General features: G+C 42.7%; 1 protein-coding gene across 18 annotated transcripts in view; it reads right to left on the reverse strand.

Moving 5' to 3' along the window:
* Positions 1-17,982, reverse strand: part of TTLL5 (tubulin tyrosine ligase like 5) — a 284,906-nt gene that overhangs the window by 224,032 nt on the left and 42,892 nt on the right. For all 18 annotated transcript variants that reach the window (XR_006818747.1, XR_006818746.1, XR_006818744.1 and 15 more), the window contains exons 10-12: positions 7,907-8,008; positions 6,076-6,167; positions 5,166-5,273 (exon numbers count right to left, since the gene is read on the reverse strand). Coding sequence is in view for 14 of the 18 variants with exons in the window: in XM_046008989.1 (XP_045864945.1) it covers positions 5,166-5,273; positions 6,076-6,167; positions 7,907-8,008 (302 nt within the window). In the remaining 4 variants the exon portion in view is untranslated. The remainder of the gene's footprint in view (positions 1-5,165; positions 5,274-6,075; positions 6,168-7,906; positions 8,009-17,982) is intronic.

Genomic DNA, 17,982 nt, shown 5'->3' on the forward strand with positions numbered 1-17,982 from the left:
AGTCCGCACTGTCAGTCAAATGCTATTGTATAAAGAAATTCTTTTTACCTTGGCTTTGGATTTGAGTTGAAAACCTGAGGAGGAAGTCTTTATCTGGGGTCCAGAAGGAGAAGTTGGAAAAAGCAAATCAAGATCCCACAGGAAAATGAGCTAAATAAAAGAAAAAGCCCAGAGCCAATTTGTTAACTAGTCCAATACATCAATATGGTATCTGGCTACCATATGTAAAGGTAGATTTGAAAGCAGTGTCTAGGACTCGGTACTGTTGATGAGAGCCGAAAGAGTGCCTTTTTCAGGCTTGATCGGCTAGAGAGAGTGATATCATTTTTCCTGAGCTCTAGTTATAGGAGAGCAGGAGAAGAATCCAGGACATGGGATGTGCCAAAAGTGGTCCGACTCATCAGAACTTGTCTTTATGTGAGTGGAGAAAGAGCCAGAGAGACCTGGCTCCCAAACTTGGCTTGGCCATTTGTTAACTGCATGACCTAGGAACAGATTATTTAACCTTTCCGAATCCCTTGTCTTTGCTATAAAACCATGGGTAGCAAATACCAACAAAACTCTCAAAAGAGGGCTAAAGAGAATAACCAATGAAAAGTGTTTGACAACAGTAAGTACTTCCTCCCCCCGAACCTTCTACGGTGAACTTCCCTTCCCTTCCCACCTGAAGAGGAGCACAGGATAAAGCAGAAAGGAGACTCTCGAAAAGCGAACTGTTAAAAAAGAAGAAAGAAAGAAAAATGAACTGTTTGCTGACTCGTATTGGTGACGGTTGAGCAGTTTACATAATTGTATGGGAATGTACGCGGCCTACTTTCGTGCCTTCCACAAGTATTTATGGACACCTACCCTCTGAGAATGTCAGCTTACCCTGTGAAATGGTCTAGAATAAGAGCAACGGAAGGCCAAACTCTCATTCATTCAACAGACAGAGGTGTACTGAGCATGGGTTGTCCCGCGCAAAGAGGTCACTGGCCTCTGACCTAAACAAGGCCAGCCACGTCGCCTCCACAAGTGGCATGGCAGCTGGCTCAGAGGAGTCCCAAGCCGGAGAGGACCAGGCTCCTAGCCTGTTACTTTAGCCGTCCTCACACACACAGATAAAACTGCTGTCAGCAGCAGCATCTGTAAAGGACAGCTAACATCCTGTTGCTCTTGGCTGTTTTTCTCCAGCTGGTCAAAAAAGCCCTTCTCATTGCCAGTTATGTCACAGTGCCAATTTCCTAAGCATACTTAAAGGGTTGCTGTTTACACATACATTTCACATGGTACCATATTTTTACAACCTCGAAGGCAGTAAAAATTAGAGTGCCAGAAATCTCTTTTATTGGGAGAGGCATCAAAAAGTCTGTAAGTCAAGAGTCCAATGATCAAGATGACCTGACAGCCGACCATCTTGGGGGTCCCTGCCCTCCAGGCTGGGTCTCCTTCATGTGGGCTCTTCCACTCATGAGCTCTGGGACCTTGGGAAGGGCTTTAGTTTCTCAGGTCTCAACTTCTTTTTACGGACTAATTATTCTCTGGGGTCCTTTCCAGATGTATGATCTATGAGAAGGCATTACACGGCTGAGTTTCAGGTTGTTTGTGAAGGTTCCTAAGTCTACATTTAAATACCAATAATACAATGCAGGTGAATGTAGATATCATCCATCTAAAATCCAGCCTGAGAAGAACAACACTTACAATTTATGCCTTTCAGCAGGGACTGAAAATAACTTAAATGCATAAATAAACAGATGAATAGAATATGGCAGTCAAAAAGCAATCGTCATTTCCTGACTTGTTAATTTTAGCCATTCTGACTGGTGTGAGGTGATATCTCATTGTGGTTTTGAGGCTATGGACATTGGGGAGGGTAAGTGCTATCGTGAGTGCTGTGAAGTATGTAAACCTGGCGATTCACAGACCTGTACCCCTGGGGATAAAAAATACATTATACGTTTATTAAAAAAAAAAAATTTGGAAGGGGAGGTGAACCATAAGAGACTATGGACTCTGAAAAACAACCTGAGGGTTTTGAAGGGTCAGGGGTGGGAGGTTGGGGGAACAGGTGGTGGGTAATAGGGAGGGCACGTTTTGCATGGAGCACTGGGTGTTGTGCAAAAACAATGAAACTTGTTCAGTCTAAAAAAAAAAAAAAAAAAGCAATCATCAGGCATTACAGGTGGCAGAGTGGGAAAGAAATCCTAAGGACAGAAACGCTTAGATAGAAATGGACTGCTCCTGGCCAAGATCCTTAACGTGTACGTGTGAAACCATGACTTGAAAGAATATAGTGGACCCCATCACTGGACTACTGGCTTCCACTAAAAGCACCAATGCTCTGTGTAAGCCAAATTATTCTGGGAAGCTCTCAATTCCTGTTTACTCTAAAACAAGTAAGAAAGAAAGAAAGAAAGAAAACAAACCCAGTTTATTCCTTGTAACTTAAACCCCAAGGGAAGTTCGCAGGAGTCAGTGGGAGCCAGAGAGACTCACACAAATATACACACGTATGCAGAATCATATCTGATGGGGGAGGTTAATGAAGCACACAAAATCCCAGGGCTGACAGGAAGTGGAATTAGAACCACAAAAGCCAAGAACACAGTCAACAACTTAAAAAACTCCAGATGCACTCACTTTATTAAAGCTGAAGAAAAGGAGGGAGGGGGAAAGGGGACCCAGGGATGATGAAATGGACTTAGGGGTATTTCACTGAGTCAGAGAAAGTCACTACTTATTTCATGTCGGAATCTCTACTGCCACTAAGTTCCAGAAATTCTCAAGCTTCCAAAAGGCAGTCAGGTAATAAAACAAATAGAAGAGGAAACCTTCAGAACAGCTCATGATCATTTCTACAACAAAGATTTTTACGGCAGGAAATTTACCCTCATATAAGAGCCAAGTAGATGTGGAAAAGAAACTTAAGTTTTTTAATCTAGTGAGCTTTCTGAAGTCGAAAATATGTTCTATCACCCCTTGTTCAAACAGTTTAGAATAACACTAAGAGCTCTAGGCCCTTACCAAACCAGATCTACTGAGAAGCCCACTATCAGGCCACCAAAGGGCAAAAAAACAAGTACCAATGATTCATTCAACAAACGCTTCTTGAACATCCTCTAAAAGCAAAAACAATGCTATTGTGCACAACAGGAACAGAAACTAGGGGACACGACTCCTGTCTGCAAGGAGCCTTTAGTCCAGGAGGAGAGTCAGACACATAAATGGGTACCAGATGACAATCAGGTACGACTGCAGATTATGAATGGAAAGCTGGGGGCTGGGAGGGCTAACTGTGACTGGAATATTTAGGGAAGAAATCACCAAAGAATTGACACTTGACTTCATCTTGAAAAGATGTCGGTAATCAATAAGTAAAGTTAACATGAGAAAAATTTATCAGACGCAGGATAAAGCAGGTGCAAAGGCACAGGGGAAGGGAAGGACCTGGCAGGCCTAGGCAGACAGTGAAAGGTCTGTTTGACAAAAAGACGGTGAGAAGGGAAGGAGAGACACAGTGGCTACTGAGAATTGAGAGAATAAGCTCAGAGACTACCGAGGAAGTGCATGTGTAAACAAACCATCACAATATGATAGGAAAAGAACATAACAGAACAAAGGATCAAACAGCATGAGAAAGGAGACACAACAGGGTACTTTGTTAAGGAAGGGTTCCTAGAAAAGGCAATAGTGAACCTGAGTCTTAGAATATGAACAGAAGTGTACCAGGCAGACAGGACAGCAGAATTTATACTGAGGCACAGAGGCATGGAGTGAGTGCTCAGGGGCAGAGTTGGATTATGAAATTATGAAATATGAAATTTCATATTTCTAGATCTAGAATCTTCTAGAAAATTCTAGAATTTCTAGAATATGCAGCTGGGGTCAGGTCCTTAGAAGCCTTGAAGTCATGTCAAGTTTCTATTTACTAGTTAAGCCTAAGGTGCCATGTTTTACAAGATATGAACATAATTACATCTAGAAAAGATGTCACAACCTTTTCTTTTCCTATATAATTTCAGGTCCCGGTTAATCTATGTCCTTCTATTCAGCATCTCAACACCTCCCTTTGTCTAGTGTTCCCTCAAGTACAGATTATTATGATAATCCATGAAAGAGGTCAAGAATTATGAATTCTAGTTATAAAAATAACAAAGAAATAATTTCTATTGAGTACAAATTGAGGAGCAGACATTGGGCCAGTTGCTTTGCACACATCATCTCATCTTCATGGTACCCTTGGGAGGTAGGTACCATCATTACTGCCATTTTAAAGCTGAGGAAACAGGACTGGAGTAACATGCTGAAAATGAGAAAACTAGTAAGGGGTATGAATGGCTTTTAAACTAACTCCCTCAGGCTCTAATGCCCATATTCTTTACTTTCCTGTTACCCTGCCTCCCGAGGAAGCCATGTTGTATATCCTCATTATTGCACTACTTTAAATATCTCCCCAGCAATGATCCTGGTGTATTTTACTAACAAAGCCTACCACCTGTTGAAAGCCTCGTGGACCTTACAGACACTGGCGCTGGCCATCACTAAAGAGCTCACATCCACACAGAAAACAAACATGCGTGGGCACCCTTGGTGCCAGTCATAGCCAGTGGGTCAGTAGGGAACAGGCTTCCTGATCTAGGAGCTGTGAACTATTTCTTACTCCTTCTCTGTATGACTGGGGAGTCATGGGTGGGACAAAGGAGACAGGAGGAGGAAGAGGAGGAGAAGAAAGGGAGGCAGGGGGAGAAACCCACTAGAAAGAAGACTAAAACAAAAAGGAGGAGTCGTTGGAAACTGGGAGAAAGCACATACTGGTACCAGCCAGAGCTTCTTGGAACGGTTCCCAGTCTAGCTGCCAAAGAGCTCTGGAATATATTTGTTAGAGCTGGATTCCTGTACAGTCCATTGCAGGCTTTTTCTGATTGCTCTCTGACAAAGAGACCCATACTTTGGTTCCAACCTCTGCTTCCCATACAGAAAGCTAGTTGAGTCCTCAGGGGACCTCCAAGTAAGCTCACCACTGGCCTCTCCACGGGACCTTCATGTGCTATATGAGACTAGAAAGAAAAGTCCACCACACACCTCTTACTTCTGTAGAATCACTAACCCTCTCTACCCCAGGATCCCATCCCAACTTCCCAAGCCCCTTTTCATAAAACATGAAGCTTCTTGAATCTCCTTACCGAAACAACTGCTGCGGTGAGGAACAAAGGTTTTACACGCTGTAGCAATAGCTAGTTCAGCAGAGATTATAGTCTTAATAATCAGGTCCTCCACATGGGCCATCAATGCTACAAAAAAAAAAAAAAGAAGAAGAAGAAGGAGAAGAAAAAAGAAAAAGCAGCAGCAGTAGCAGTAGAAGAAGAAGTAGGAAGAAACACTGTAATGCACGGAGTAGAAAGACTGGATTCCAGAACACAATGTGATTATAAAAGCATGTGTGCTCCTTCCAAAAAGTCTCTAGGTGGTGGTTGTGCTTCTCTAGGAGAAGGCGTTATCTATGAATAAGTTGACACAGGCCAGAAAATAAGTGCTGGGGACTGTGCTCGAGTGGCCTGCTACAACAAAAGATAGATATGGAATGGAAAAGAAGCCTTACTCCCCCCTTCTCAGCCTTCTCCTATCACTTTCCCCTTTGTGGACTGAGCGTTAGCCTTTTGCATACTTCCCACCCTGCTCGAGGCTCAGCAAGAGTGTCCATTTTGACGCCAAGCCCTGAACTCATATTCGACACTGCTCATTCTCCAACTCAGCAACATGAATGAGAGAAATTAACATGGACGAATTTGCACTCCGGGCCAATATGGAGAAAGTATTTCAGTTTGCATTTCAACACTCAAGAAGGATTAATTCCTTCTAAAGTCTAAGGTTTTAGTGTGCCTTCCAAACTAGAAATAAGAAAAGGAATTTCAGGGCTCATGGAAAGCCTGTTCTCCATCTTGGACAGGACAGGAAAACTTGACACCACCACCAATGACCCCATCAGATGTCTCAGCGACACGGTCAGAACTAAAAGAGCGTGATTCATGCTGAGAGGCCAGGGCAGGCTAGATAGAGAAGAGAGGTCAACAAGGAAAAAGGCCTGGTACTCACCAGTTGTATCTCTGCCTTCCTGTTTCAGATACCTAAGCATGGCACTCATGCTCCATTTGTTCCCATAATCCTCCACCTCTGGATCATCACAGCTGAAACAAAGGAATGGACCAAGATCACACACACAAATAAGGTCTGGCTATAGAAATCGGATTTTTTTACAAATACTTGTCCTTTTAATCATGAGGAAAACATTCTCTTTGCTGCCCTCCACTCAGGAACTTTCCTCGGTCCTTTTTGTCACATATACGCCCTATCTACCATTGAAATGAAAATGCATATGGCTTCCCTTAATGGGGGCAGCAAATTCCTCTTTAAGCAAACAATAATGTATCATGAAAAGGTGGAAGAAATGTATAGAAGAATGCTAACAACTGAAGAGTGGATACATTAATAAAGTGAAATGTTCAGGGCTACTAACCTAGTCTTTGAGGTAAATGTCACATGAGCCCACAGAACAACTTCTAATGCCATTTTCGGACCAGAACTGAGTCTGTGGGCTAGCGAGCTTACAGTAGTGTAGCATGTAGCATTTTAATGAGCTAAACCAGCACAGAACCGCATTAGCATCTGAAGCAAGCTCCCTTCTCTTTAGTGGTAGACACAGGTCTTTTTTTGGTACTTTCTGAGGTAACACTGAAGGGAGAAGGCAGTGGGGCAACAAGAAAGCGATGAAGTACCCCACTGCCAGAGCAGCAGACTAGCGAACGGAGTACACTGCCATGACCACTGGAAGGGTCTTGCAACCTGCGACCGTGTTTCGCAGTTGCCCCCTCATTCCCTACCACCACCCCACCACCCACCAACTACACGTGTGCTCATCTTCCAGAGTGAAGGATACAGTATCTTCAGCCATTCCCAACACTGGTCACAGGACACGCCATGAGATCTATAGAGCTCTGGCAACTATGCCATCACTTCCAGATTCTTTTCTTTCTTTCCTTGGACCTTCTAGACACCTATTTTTAGTCTGAGGAGAAAGTAACTGTTTGGGTTTCTTTTTTATTTTTCCACTTTCTGGCAAAATTATCAGGATGAAAGAAAACAGAGCAGAAGGAATATTTCCACACAGCTGGGCTGGCACTCCCTTCCACCGAATCTTTTTCTGAGATGGCCTCATTTCTTTCTTCATTTAATTTATTCCTAACTTTTTTTCCCTCAATCATACAAGTATTTACTTCAGAAAAAAATTAGCAAACACATAAAAGCACAGAGAAGAAAACAGAAGTCATCCGCCCATAATCCCGTCCACCACAGTTAAGCACTGCTAACATTTTAGTATACATCCTTCTAGTTTCCATCTTCTCCCCCTCGGCAAACATAAACAGCTTTAGTTATCTTATATATTCAAAAAAGAAATTAAACTGCAAGTAGTGTCGGGCAATCTGTTTTTTTCCACCTGACAACGTATAGTCGTGAACGTTCTTCTCTCTGAAACTGTGTGCACATCTCTTGTTATTTCTTAAGCTTAAGTTCCTAGAAATGGAAATGCTGGGTCAAAGGGTACCAATATTTTTAAAGCTTTTGATACATTTTGCCAAGTGCTGAAATAACCTCATTTCTTGACTTCTAAAAAGTTCCATATGCCTATTAAATTCCCACCCGTTGAGTGAAGTGAGGAAAGACAGCGAAGACAAAATGTGGGAAGGCATATTTTGGTAGAGAAAGGCGACACTCCAACAGGGAGGGCAAGCAACGGAGAAGCGGGAGCTAAACGTGCTAGATGATGACGGCTTCCCGTAGGTTCCATGAAGATAAATGTAGGACAGTGAGCTGACTTTCCACGAGCACCACACCCGTACGTGGATATTGGCTCAGACGGAGCTGGTACCTGACATAGTCTCCACTCTTCTTATTCACACTGTAGTTTGTTAGGTGCATGAACTGGTTCCGAATGTTCTTGGCTCCTTGATCGTATCTCACAGTTGCAAACCTAACAGAAAGGACGTAAGTTAAATGTCAGGAACAGGGGTTCAAGGAAATGTAGGCTAGAACTCAGAATCAGTGTGGTATTCATAAAAGGAGGCTAACATCATTAACGAATAATGAGTGCTTGGTAAGCGCCCACTCCCGTGGTGTTTCATATATAGTATTTAATTCATTCCTTAAAGCAAGTCCTGAAGTAGATAATATTATATCTCATTTTTAGAGTAGATATAAAAACTAAAGGGTAACCTAGAAAAATTAAGTAACTTGTCCAAAATTACACTCACTAACAAAGTACAACATCCACTTTCTTTTTTTCAAGGATTTTATTTGACAGAGAGACACAGTGAGAGAGGGAACACAAGCAGGGGGAGTAGGAGAGGGAAAAGAGCACGCATCCCACTGAGCAGTGAGCCAGATGTGGAGCCTGATCCTAGGACCCTGGGATCATGACCTGAGCCGAAGGCAGACACTTAACAACTGAGCCACCCAGGCGCCCCTACAACAACCACTCTTGATAAAAGCCCTCAACAAAGTAGGCTTAGTGGGGGAATATACCTCAACATAATAAAAATCATATATGAAAAAACCCACAACTAACATCATTTTCAATGGGAAAAAAAACTGAGAGCTTTTCTCCTAAGATCAGGAACAAGACAAGGATGTCCACTCTCACCACTTTTATTCAGCACAGTAATGGAAGTCCTAACCACAGCAGTCACACAACAGAAAGAAATAAAAGGCATCCAAATTGGCAAGGAAGAAGTAAAACTTCCCTATTTGCAAATGACATGATACTATACATAGAAAACACAAAAGACTCCACCAAAAAACTGCTAGAATTGATAAATTCAGTAAAGTCTCAGGACATAAAATCAACATACAGAAATGCATTGCATTTTTATACACCAAAAATGAAACAGCAGAAAGAGAAACTAAGGAACCAATCCCATTTACATTTACAACGAAAAGAGTAAGACACCCAGGAATAAGCCCAATCAAAGAGCTGAAAGATCCGTACTCTGAAAACTGTAGAACACTTATGAAAGAACTTGAAGAGGACACAAAGAAATGGAAAGACATTCCATGCTCATGGACTAAAAGAACAAATATTGTTAAAATGTCCGTATTACCCAAAGCCATTTACACAGTTAATACAATCCCTATCAAAATCCCAATAGCATTTTTGCAGAGCTAGAATAAATAATTCTAAAATTTGTACTGAACCACAAAAGACCCAGAATAGCCAAACCAACCTTGAAAAAGCAAAGCAAAGCTGGAGGCATCACAATTCCCAGCTTCAAAGTTACATTACAAAGCTGTAGTCATCAAAACAGAGTGGTACTGGTATTGGCACAAAAAAATAGAAAACACCGATGAGTAGGACAGAACAGAAAACCCAGAATGCACCCACAACTCTATGGCCAACTTATCTTAGACAAAGCAGGAAAGGATATCCAATGGGAAAAAGACAGTCTCTTCAACAAATGGTACTGGGAAAACTGCACAGCCACATGTGAAAGAATGAAACTAGACTTTCTTCCATCAGACATGAAAATAAATTCAAAATGGAATAAAGACCTAAACGTGAGACCTGAAACCATAAAATTCATCCTGGAAGAGAACACAGGCAGTAACTTCTTTGACATCGGCCATATCAACTTCTTTCTAGGTATGTCTCCTGAGGCAAGGGAAACAAAAGCAAAAATGAATTATTCGGACTACATCAAAATAAAAAACTTATACACGGTGAAGGGTGGGGAGAGACTAAGGAGGGTACTAGTTGTGATGAGCACAGGTGTTGCTTGGAAGTGTTGAATCAGTATACTGTAACACCTGAAACACATATTACACTGTATGTTAACTAACTGGAATTTAAATAAAAACATTAAAAAAAAAAATAGCATACCCAGAATCAAAACCAAGGCTGTCCCAACTCTAAAACTCGTGTTCTTAGTCACAATGTTGTTGTCCCATATATATCTGGTTAAATGTTGAAATTATCATTTCTCCCTAAATTGAATTATTTTCTCACCCTCCATATTGCTGTCTGCAGATCTGGCTGTTGTAATAACGTACTGTATTTCCATAAGTCACATTAAGTTCAAAGAATGTAACTTGAATAAATTCATCAATATTCCCCACCCTCTACACTGACTCTACAACACATGTTGCTGCTACTTTTACAGAACCTTAGACCAATAGGAAGGGTGAAAAATGAAAACAGAGTTACCCATGCCTGAGAAATTGTGTGTGGGATGCTGTGGATGACAGGGCATGAGCTGGTCAAGAAACACCCCATGGGTGCGGACACAGTGCTTGGCACCATAGGATTCTATGGACAACATTAAGCCAAAAGAAAAAACTGTCGGCATAACGTTATATAGATTTAAAACTCATCTGCAGAAATACCAGAGCTGATCTTTAAAGTTCATGTTAAGAAATAACAATGGCAGCGTTAACAGCACACAAAGCCTAGGTCTGTAAGAACAGCTTAAATATGAGCATCGTGTAGGAGACTAATTCCTGAATTTGGAATGAAGGCAAAAGACGGAGGGATTAAACATGGAGCCCACTGAAAACAGAGCAGCAACTTGATACCCTGGACTACTGCCAAAAGAAGACCAAAGTATAAAATATACGTGCCTCTGAAGGAAGTAACCAGGGAAAGAGAAAACTTTCCAGTGATGCTCAACATCAACAAAAGGACACTTGAGTCGAATGGTTATGGTAAATATCAAGCCCTGTTTACATACCGCCATAACCATATCACCCTTCGCTAAAGTGGTTTTCCCAAGAGGCACATCCAAGTGTGTGAAAAAAAATCCTGGAAGGCCACAAGTTTATTTTCATATGATTTACAAATTATTTACATATGCTTACTCAGACTATGAAGTCAACATGAATTTCCACCACATTAAAGGGCAGCATTTAAAAATGTTCCTCTTCTCTATTTCTTCTCACCCACCCACTATCTCCGCTTCCTAATTCCCTGTACTAGAAATATATGAAAGCCAAAGAAAGAAGAGTGAAAAACAAGCCCCAAAAAACCCCAAAAATAAAATAAACAAACATGAGGACAGGAAGAAGGATGTGAACGAAGAGAAAATGCTGACCAGGCATGTATGGCTAAGGGACAAGGGTCTGATGTCCATTATGTCTGTGTGTGAGAAGGACCTCTGATTTTTCAGAAACTTCCAGTAGTTACCACCTAACTTCTAACCATGTCACTCCATGGTAAGTAAACCCTACCTATGCATCCCAATCTTCCTTCTATAGCCATTCCCCAATCAAGTGGGAGACAGTCATTCTCTCAATTCTTAAGAAATGCAAAGAGGACCCACGGGGCCTGCCTGCCTCACCCAGACATTACCTCACAGTGACATACCTCCTCCATCTTCTCCACCCAAAAGAACAATGATGGAGAGGGAGAGAAAATGTTCTGCTTCAGAGAAAGAGGGTTTTCATCTCTCCTTGATATGAGGACCTGATCTAACTTGATCGACAAGAAAAGACTGGCAAAAGCCTGCCAGTTGAGTAACCCGGTACTCCGCTCATCTGTCATTTCTACACACTCCTTTTTTCAATCGGACTGCATCTCTAACAAACAATGTTTCTTCGTCCTAATCTTCCTTTTCCCTGAGGAATTTATATTCTGAACTCCAGCAAGGACAAGATTACTGGTGTCACAGAGTGGGCTTCTAAAGAGCGTAAAAAGCAGTAAGAAGTGAGAATTAGAGAAAACAAAAACAAAAACAAACTTAGGCTTGGTGCAAAGTTACCAAAAGGGCCAAAAGCCATACTCTATTTCACTTAGCCCAATGGGGAATACAGAAGGCCACATAGGTAAGTATGCATGCTCATCTCTTCCCTCCTAAAATAATAGGGTTCTCACTAAAGCCCCTATTAAAAGACCATGTTTATCTCTGGTCACCAGTTCCCAACATTTCCTTCGTATCATCTAGACCAGAGGTTCTACCAGCCTACCAATCAAGCTCTGATTAGCCCACAAACTGTCTTAAAAACAAAACAAAAGGGGCGCCTGGGTGGCTCAGTGGATTAAGCCGCTGCCTTCGGCTCGGGTCATGATCTCGGGGTTCTGGGATCGAGTCCCGCATCGGGCTCTCTGCTCTGCGAGGAGCCTGCTTCCTCCTCTCTCTCTGCCTGCCTCTCTGCCTACTTGTGATCTCTCTCTCTGTCAAATACATAAATAAAATCTTAAAAACAAAACAAAACAAAACAAAACAAAACAAAAAACCTGAATGATTTGGCCAGTGTTTAAAAACTAGACCTTCCTTCCTGCAGTCATGACTGATATGGAGGAAGATGGAGGACAGCATAGGAAGGCGGCCCACAGGCAGTACCAGAGGTTATCTGTGCAGGATGGCGGCCCCACAGGGGTCAGAGTCCACATGAGGAGGGCATCTGACGAAGGCAGTGGCCAAGGAGGGCTAGAGATTGGCTACACACAAGGGAATTGGGTAAATAAATATGTTGAAGATAAAGAGAGTCAGATTTCTCACTGTTGGAGAAGAGAGATAAAAAACAAGGACAGAGAAAGTCTCAAATGAACCCTGTAGTTTTGAAGGAGAATTGGAGGTATTAGTATAAATTCCTGCTTTTCAATGTATGGAAACAGATACAAAAATAAATATAAATGTCAATGTGTGTCTGTGTCCATGTATATATATATCTATATATATATATATATATCTATATATATATAGAGAGAGAGATCTATATATATATATCTATATCTATATCTATATATATATATATATATATATACAAACATAGATTTCCTTGGTCTACCCATTTCAAGGACCTGAAAGCAGAGATATCCCAGAGCAATGAGATTATCTAGCTCTTGGATCTTGATTTCTAAATACTGTTCTCCATTAAAAGCAATCAGTGCCCCTGGTTGATTCCAGAGCTGGGGCACAGAAAGAATGAGAGGAGCCTGAAACATCTTGTGCTCAAAGAAATGAGAGGACACAAAAGGCAGTTTACCTGGCCAAATCTGAGACAATATGACATCAAAATAAATCCTGATAATAAAGGATTATAACCCATCAAATAAAATAGAGGAGTCCTTGAGTCCCCACTGATATAAATAAATGAATGAATGAATAAATAAACGGGAAGAAGAGACAGCTCTTCCTTGGAATAAAATGCCAAATAATAAAAGGAAAAGGAATAATGGAATCAGAAAATCGTCATTCGGCAACTGTCATAGTAATAACTCGGGCAAGAAACATCAATGGATAGTAAAATCACTGAGTAAAAACGAGAGCAGGGATGAGTGGAAAACAAAGTAATCTTACAGCAGACACATCTAGTAGACATAACTTTAACCAAGTGGTCAAACACCAATAAATTATTGCGTGCCATCAGTTTTAATGCAATAACAACATGGCATCTCTTCTGCAGTATTCTGGTCAAAAATACATAAGCTGGGTCTACTCATGAAAAAATATCAGATAACTCCAATGGAAGAACATCCTAAAAAATGACTGGCCTGTCATCTTCACAAATGCTAAAGTCATAAAAGTCATGGGAAGACCGAGGAACTGTTCCAGACCAAAGGGGACCAAAGAGACATGACAAGTAAATAAACCATGTGATCCGGGCTCAGAGGCTTTCGTTACAGAGAACATGATTAGGACAAATGGCAAAATCCGAATGGGATCTCTACATGCAGGGTTAAAAGGTAACTTTGCGCTACTTTTACAGCTTTTCTAGAAGTCTGAAATGGTTTCAAAATTCAAAGTCTAAAAACAGAAGTAAGTTTCTCAATAAAAATCTAGATATTCTCGGGGTGCCTGGGTGGCTCGGTCAGTTAAGTGTCCAACTCTTCATTTTGGCTCAGGTCATGATCTCAGGGTCATGAGATGGAGCCTCGAGTTCGGCTCTGTGCTCAAGGCAGAGTCTGCTTGGGATTCTCTCTCCCTCTGCCCCTCCCCCTACTCACATTCAAGCTCGCTCTCAGTGAGTGTTCTTGGGAGTCTGTAGGTTTGTGACCCTTGATTTAGACCTTCACATATCAAATTTCAACCCATCTAGGTCTGCAAGCTTCAACGCAAGCTCTTCTTTAGCCGCAACCTAAAAGACGTAATTCACCAGCCACCCCAGGACCACATTTGCAAATACTTATGCTGGCACATACTGAAATCAAAGTGATGAACTGAGTCTTGAACCTCCCTCTTAATGAAATCAAAATTTAGAAAAAGCTCGGACGACAGCATTTCACAGCCTTGACCTTTAAGCCAAAAAAAAGGGGGGGTGGGGAGGGAGTAGCCTGGACTTCTTTGCCAAATCTGAAACTCTATTTACTATTTCACAGCCCACCGATAGAGAAGTATATGCATTTTTATAAACCACACTGAAACGCATAATCTTTGTTCCGATAATGAATTCTTTTTTTTTAATATTTTATTTATTTATTTGACAGAAAGAGAGAGATCACAAGCAGGCAGAGAGAGAGAGGGGAGGAAGCAGGTTCCCGCTGAGCAGAGAGCCCAACGTGGGGCTCGATCTCAGGACCCTGGGATCATGACCTGAGCCAAAGGTAGAGGCTTAACCCCACTGAGCCACCCAGGTGCCCCCTGATAATGAATTCTGAAATCAAAAGCTACATTTCCTTTTTGCTTCGTAATGCTTCTCCATGAGAACAGGGACAATGGTAACAATCTGTCCAAAACTCTCGAGTGTCCGTGGGAAGGGATCCTGTGTTAGGCACATAGAAGGTACTGAACAAGCATGAACTGAAACTGCACACGAGTTGCTTGTCCCAGGAACGTCACCAGTGTGGAACCAAAACAGGAAGGAAAGCACAGACTTAGTGGAATCCTTTTAACTCTCTTCCTCCGTTCAAAACCTATGTTGTTCTTCACGGATACAGCAGAATAGCCAGAGTCAGAGATAATCTGGAAATAGGGCAGTGAGCCCCTCCCCTTTGAGAGTCCACATCATCTAACAAATCTTCAGTCCAAAAGTACAAAGGAAAAAGAAAGCCAGCCCCGAGGAGCCCCTGGCTGGGGCACCTGAGTTATCTTGCAGCAGGTGTAGCCATTCCGAGCCAGAAAGGCCCGGAGGATGAAGAGACAGCACCTCCGGCGGCCTTGCCAGGAGCCACTGGGTTTCATCCTGGCCTGACCCAGACAAATCTTATGGACGAGAACAAGAGGCCCAAGGGCTCTCTGATCTGCTGTCAACCAGCTGCAGGCGGGAGACTGCCAGCACGCTGCAGTGACTAGGCAGCGCCCCACGGAGCCGTCTGGGAGGGGATTACCAGCCTGATCCCTGGTCTTCGGAGCCAGAAATGACTCAAACTTCACAAACAGCAGAGGCCTGCCAGCGAGGGTGACAATGAGCACCGGAGAGGGTTTTCTTGCCCTCGCTGCTGTCTCCACAGCCCCCCACCCCCCTCACTGCTGTGGCAGATTCTGGACAGTGTGCAGCCTGTGAGGTAATCTGAATTCCTTGGCAACCAACGAGTACCTGAATTCTTTCAAAACCACAGGAATCCAGCAGAGAAAAGGTAAATATCCCTGCGGAGCCAGTGTTAATTAGCAAGGAAGGCTACTGAAGAAGGAACTGGGGGGTGGGGAAGAAGGGAAAGGCATTACAGATGCTTTGGGGTCTTTTCTGAATTCCTGTTGAATAATGCGGCTAAGGCAGGAGAGAGGCAGGGCCTGAGGGACCTGAGGCAGGACCTTCTCACTGCCCTCGCCTCCCACCTTCCAGTGTGGATGGGAGTTTCCAGTTCTGTGGATGGGCACCTTCGCTACCCCCGAGTTGCCAGTGCGACCTATCTTTGCGTGTCTGACAACACACTTGGTTTTCAAGTCAATTTTGACTTCTTATTTTTCCTGTTGTAGTGAAAATGTGCCTATTAGCTCTGTCTCAAAAAAGGCCTCATCAAATCGTGTAGACCACATACTGGATCCACTTAAAACTGCAAACTCCAGGACAAAGTCTTTTTGGATTCCACCTCTGACAAGAAAAAAAGAATCTATACACCATTTTGGTAGAGAATGGTACCCCTCTCTGGAAACCGAGTGTCCCCTGCTGGTGCAAAGCAGGAACACACTTGTCAAACTCAAAAACAGGGTGAATCTTTGGGGCAAAAATGCTGAGCCCAAATATGAGGAACCCAATTTTTTTTTTTCTAAACATCTCCATAGTTTGCCCATGTATAGGAAAACAATGACAGTTTTTCTATATTAATAAAACAACAAAGACAACTGGAAATTATTAATCTAAAAGGAAACTATTTCTGCTCTTTTTCTTAGTAAGTTTAAAAAGGTCAAGAACTGACACAAAATATCTAGTTTACAAAACAGTTTTGGGAAATGCACTTAATCTTTATGTCTCCTAAGCATTAATTTGAGGCCCAAAACAGGAGTGACACAGGAGAAGGTCCTTCTTTTCTACAGAGGAAGTCAATTAAACTTGCTGCCAATGCTTTCTCTTTAGGAAAAATTACGGTTTTCCTTGTTGAGCCTCAAAGTAAAACGGCCTAGTAATCTCATCCCAAACTGATTATCTTCAGCAAAGTCTACAGAAAACACACGTGACCCCAAATTACCAGAGGCTGCCGATCTGGAGACGCTATAGACTATTGTTGAATGTAATGACACAGTTGAGCAGATTCTGAGGATTAAAAAGAAGCAGATGAATGCCAAGATACACAGTGAGTTAAGACACAGGAACTCGGGCACATGGAAGTGGCTGTGAACGGCAGCGGAGCCTCACAGGCCTCACTAATAGCCAGGCACAGGCCATACCGCACCATGCTTGTGTGAAGCCCGGAGAAGTACCTATACTTTTACACGAACTGAGCCCAAGCCCTGAACAGTCCTATTATTACTTGGTTCAATTTGGTCTGAGTTTTTTTTTTTTTTAAAAAACTGTCTTCCAAATAATTCTGGCAGGGGGGCGGGGGGGAAGCATCCATGAAAAAAAAGTACACACACGCACCCACACATACACACACTCGGTCCCTGCTGGGGGCGAGGGAAGACAGTTACTCAATTCAGTGGATTCTGATTTCCCATATACACCTGGTAGACATAGCACCCGCAGATCTGCAGGAAGTTCTGTAATGAATGTTGTAGTGCTCTCGTTTCAGGTCTGAACCACTGAGGCCTGAAAGTGACGCTAAATTTTACCAACAGAGAGGGCTACTGAGAGCCTGAGTGCAAAGTCTTCGGAATACTGTGCAGAAGATGCTGGGACAGCATCCTTGAGAAACAGTGGGTGTAACCTTAGGTCTTTTCCGTATTCAAGAAGTTCACTTTGTGGCAGGACATAATCAGTTCCTGCAAAGGGCACAGGAGGCAAGATGGGGTGAGGATGCGGGGAGGGAAGGAGCTGGAGAAGCTCACGCTGGACAAGAGGGTCAGCTCATGTACCTCGACTTAGAAAATGGAAAACCCTCAGCATCTTACACTCCTGAGCAGGTGGAAAGGGTATCCGTTCCCTTCTTTTTGGTCCATAGTATGCGGATTCAGCTTTTAAACCTTTACTTCAAAGTCTGAGAGCATGTGTATCTACAAACACGACAGAAAACTGTCCGCCTATGAAAAGCTGATTAGAGCTAGGAGGCCGGGTGTGCTCAGATGCTCGGGTCAGCCCTTACCCTAAGAACTGAGAAAGACTTTAGCTTCCCCCTCCTTTCCAAGGAACAAGAGTCTAGAACCATGGAGCTTCAGAAGCCTCCAGTGTTCCTCACACTCAGACTCAGAAATCTTCCACGACCGTTTTTCTGAATGTTGTCGCTGCCACCTAGAGGGGAAGGGGAGGCTCACCTCAACCCACTAAAGCTGGTTAAAGGCGCTCACCCTGATTCTAGTCACAGGATGCATCAAAAAATGTGAGTCGATGACAGAATTAAAATAACATTCTAAAATAACAGCTTCCGGGGCATCTGGGTGGCTCAGTGGGTTAAAGCCTCTGCCTTCGACTCAGGTCATGATC

This window comes from Meles meles, chromosome 6, assembly GCF_922984935.1.
Source record: "Meles meles chromosome 6, mMelMel3.1 paternal haplotype, whole genome shotgun sequence".
Classification (NCBI taxonomy): Eukaryota; Metazoa; Chordata; class Mammalia; order Carnivora; family Mustelidae; genus Meles; species Meles meles.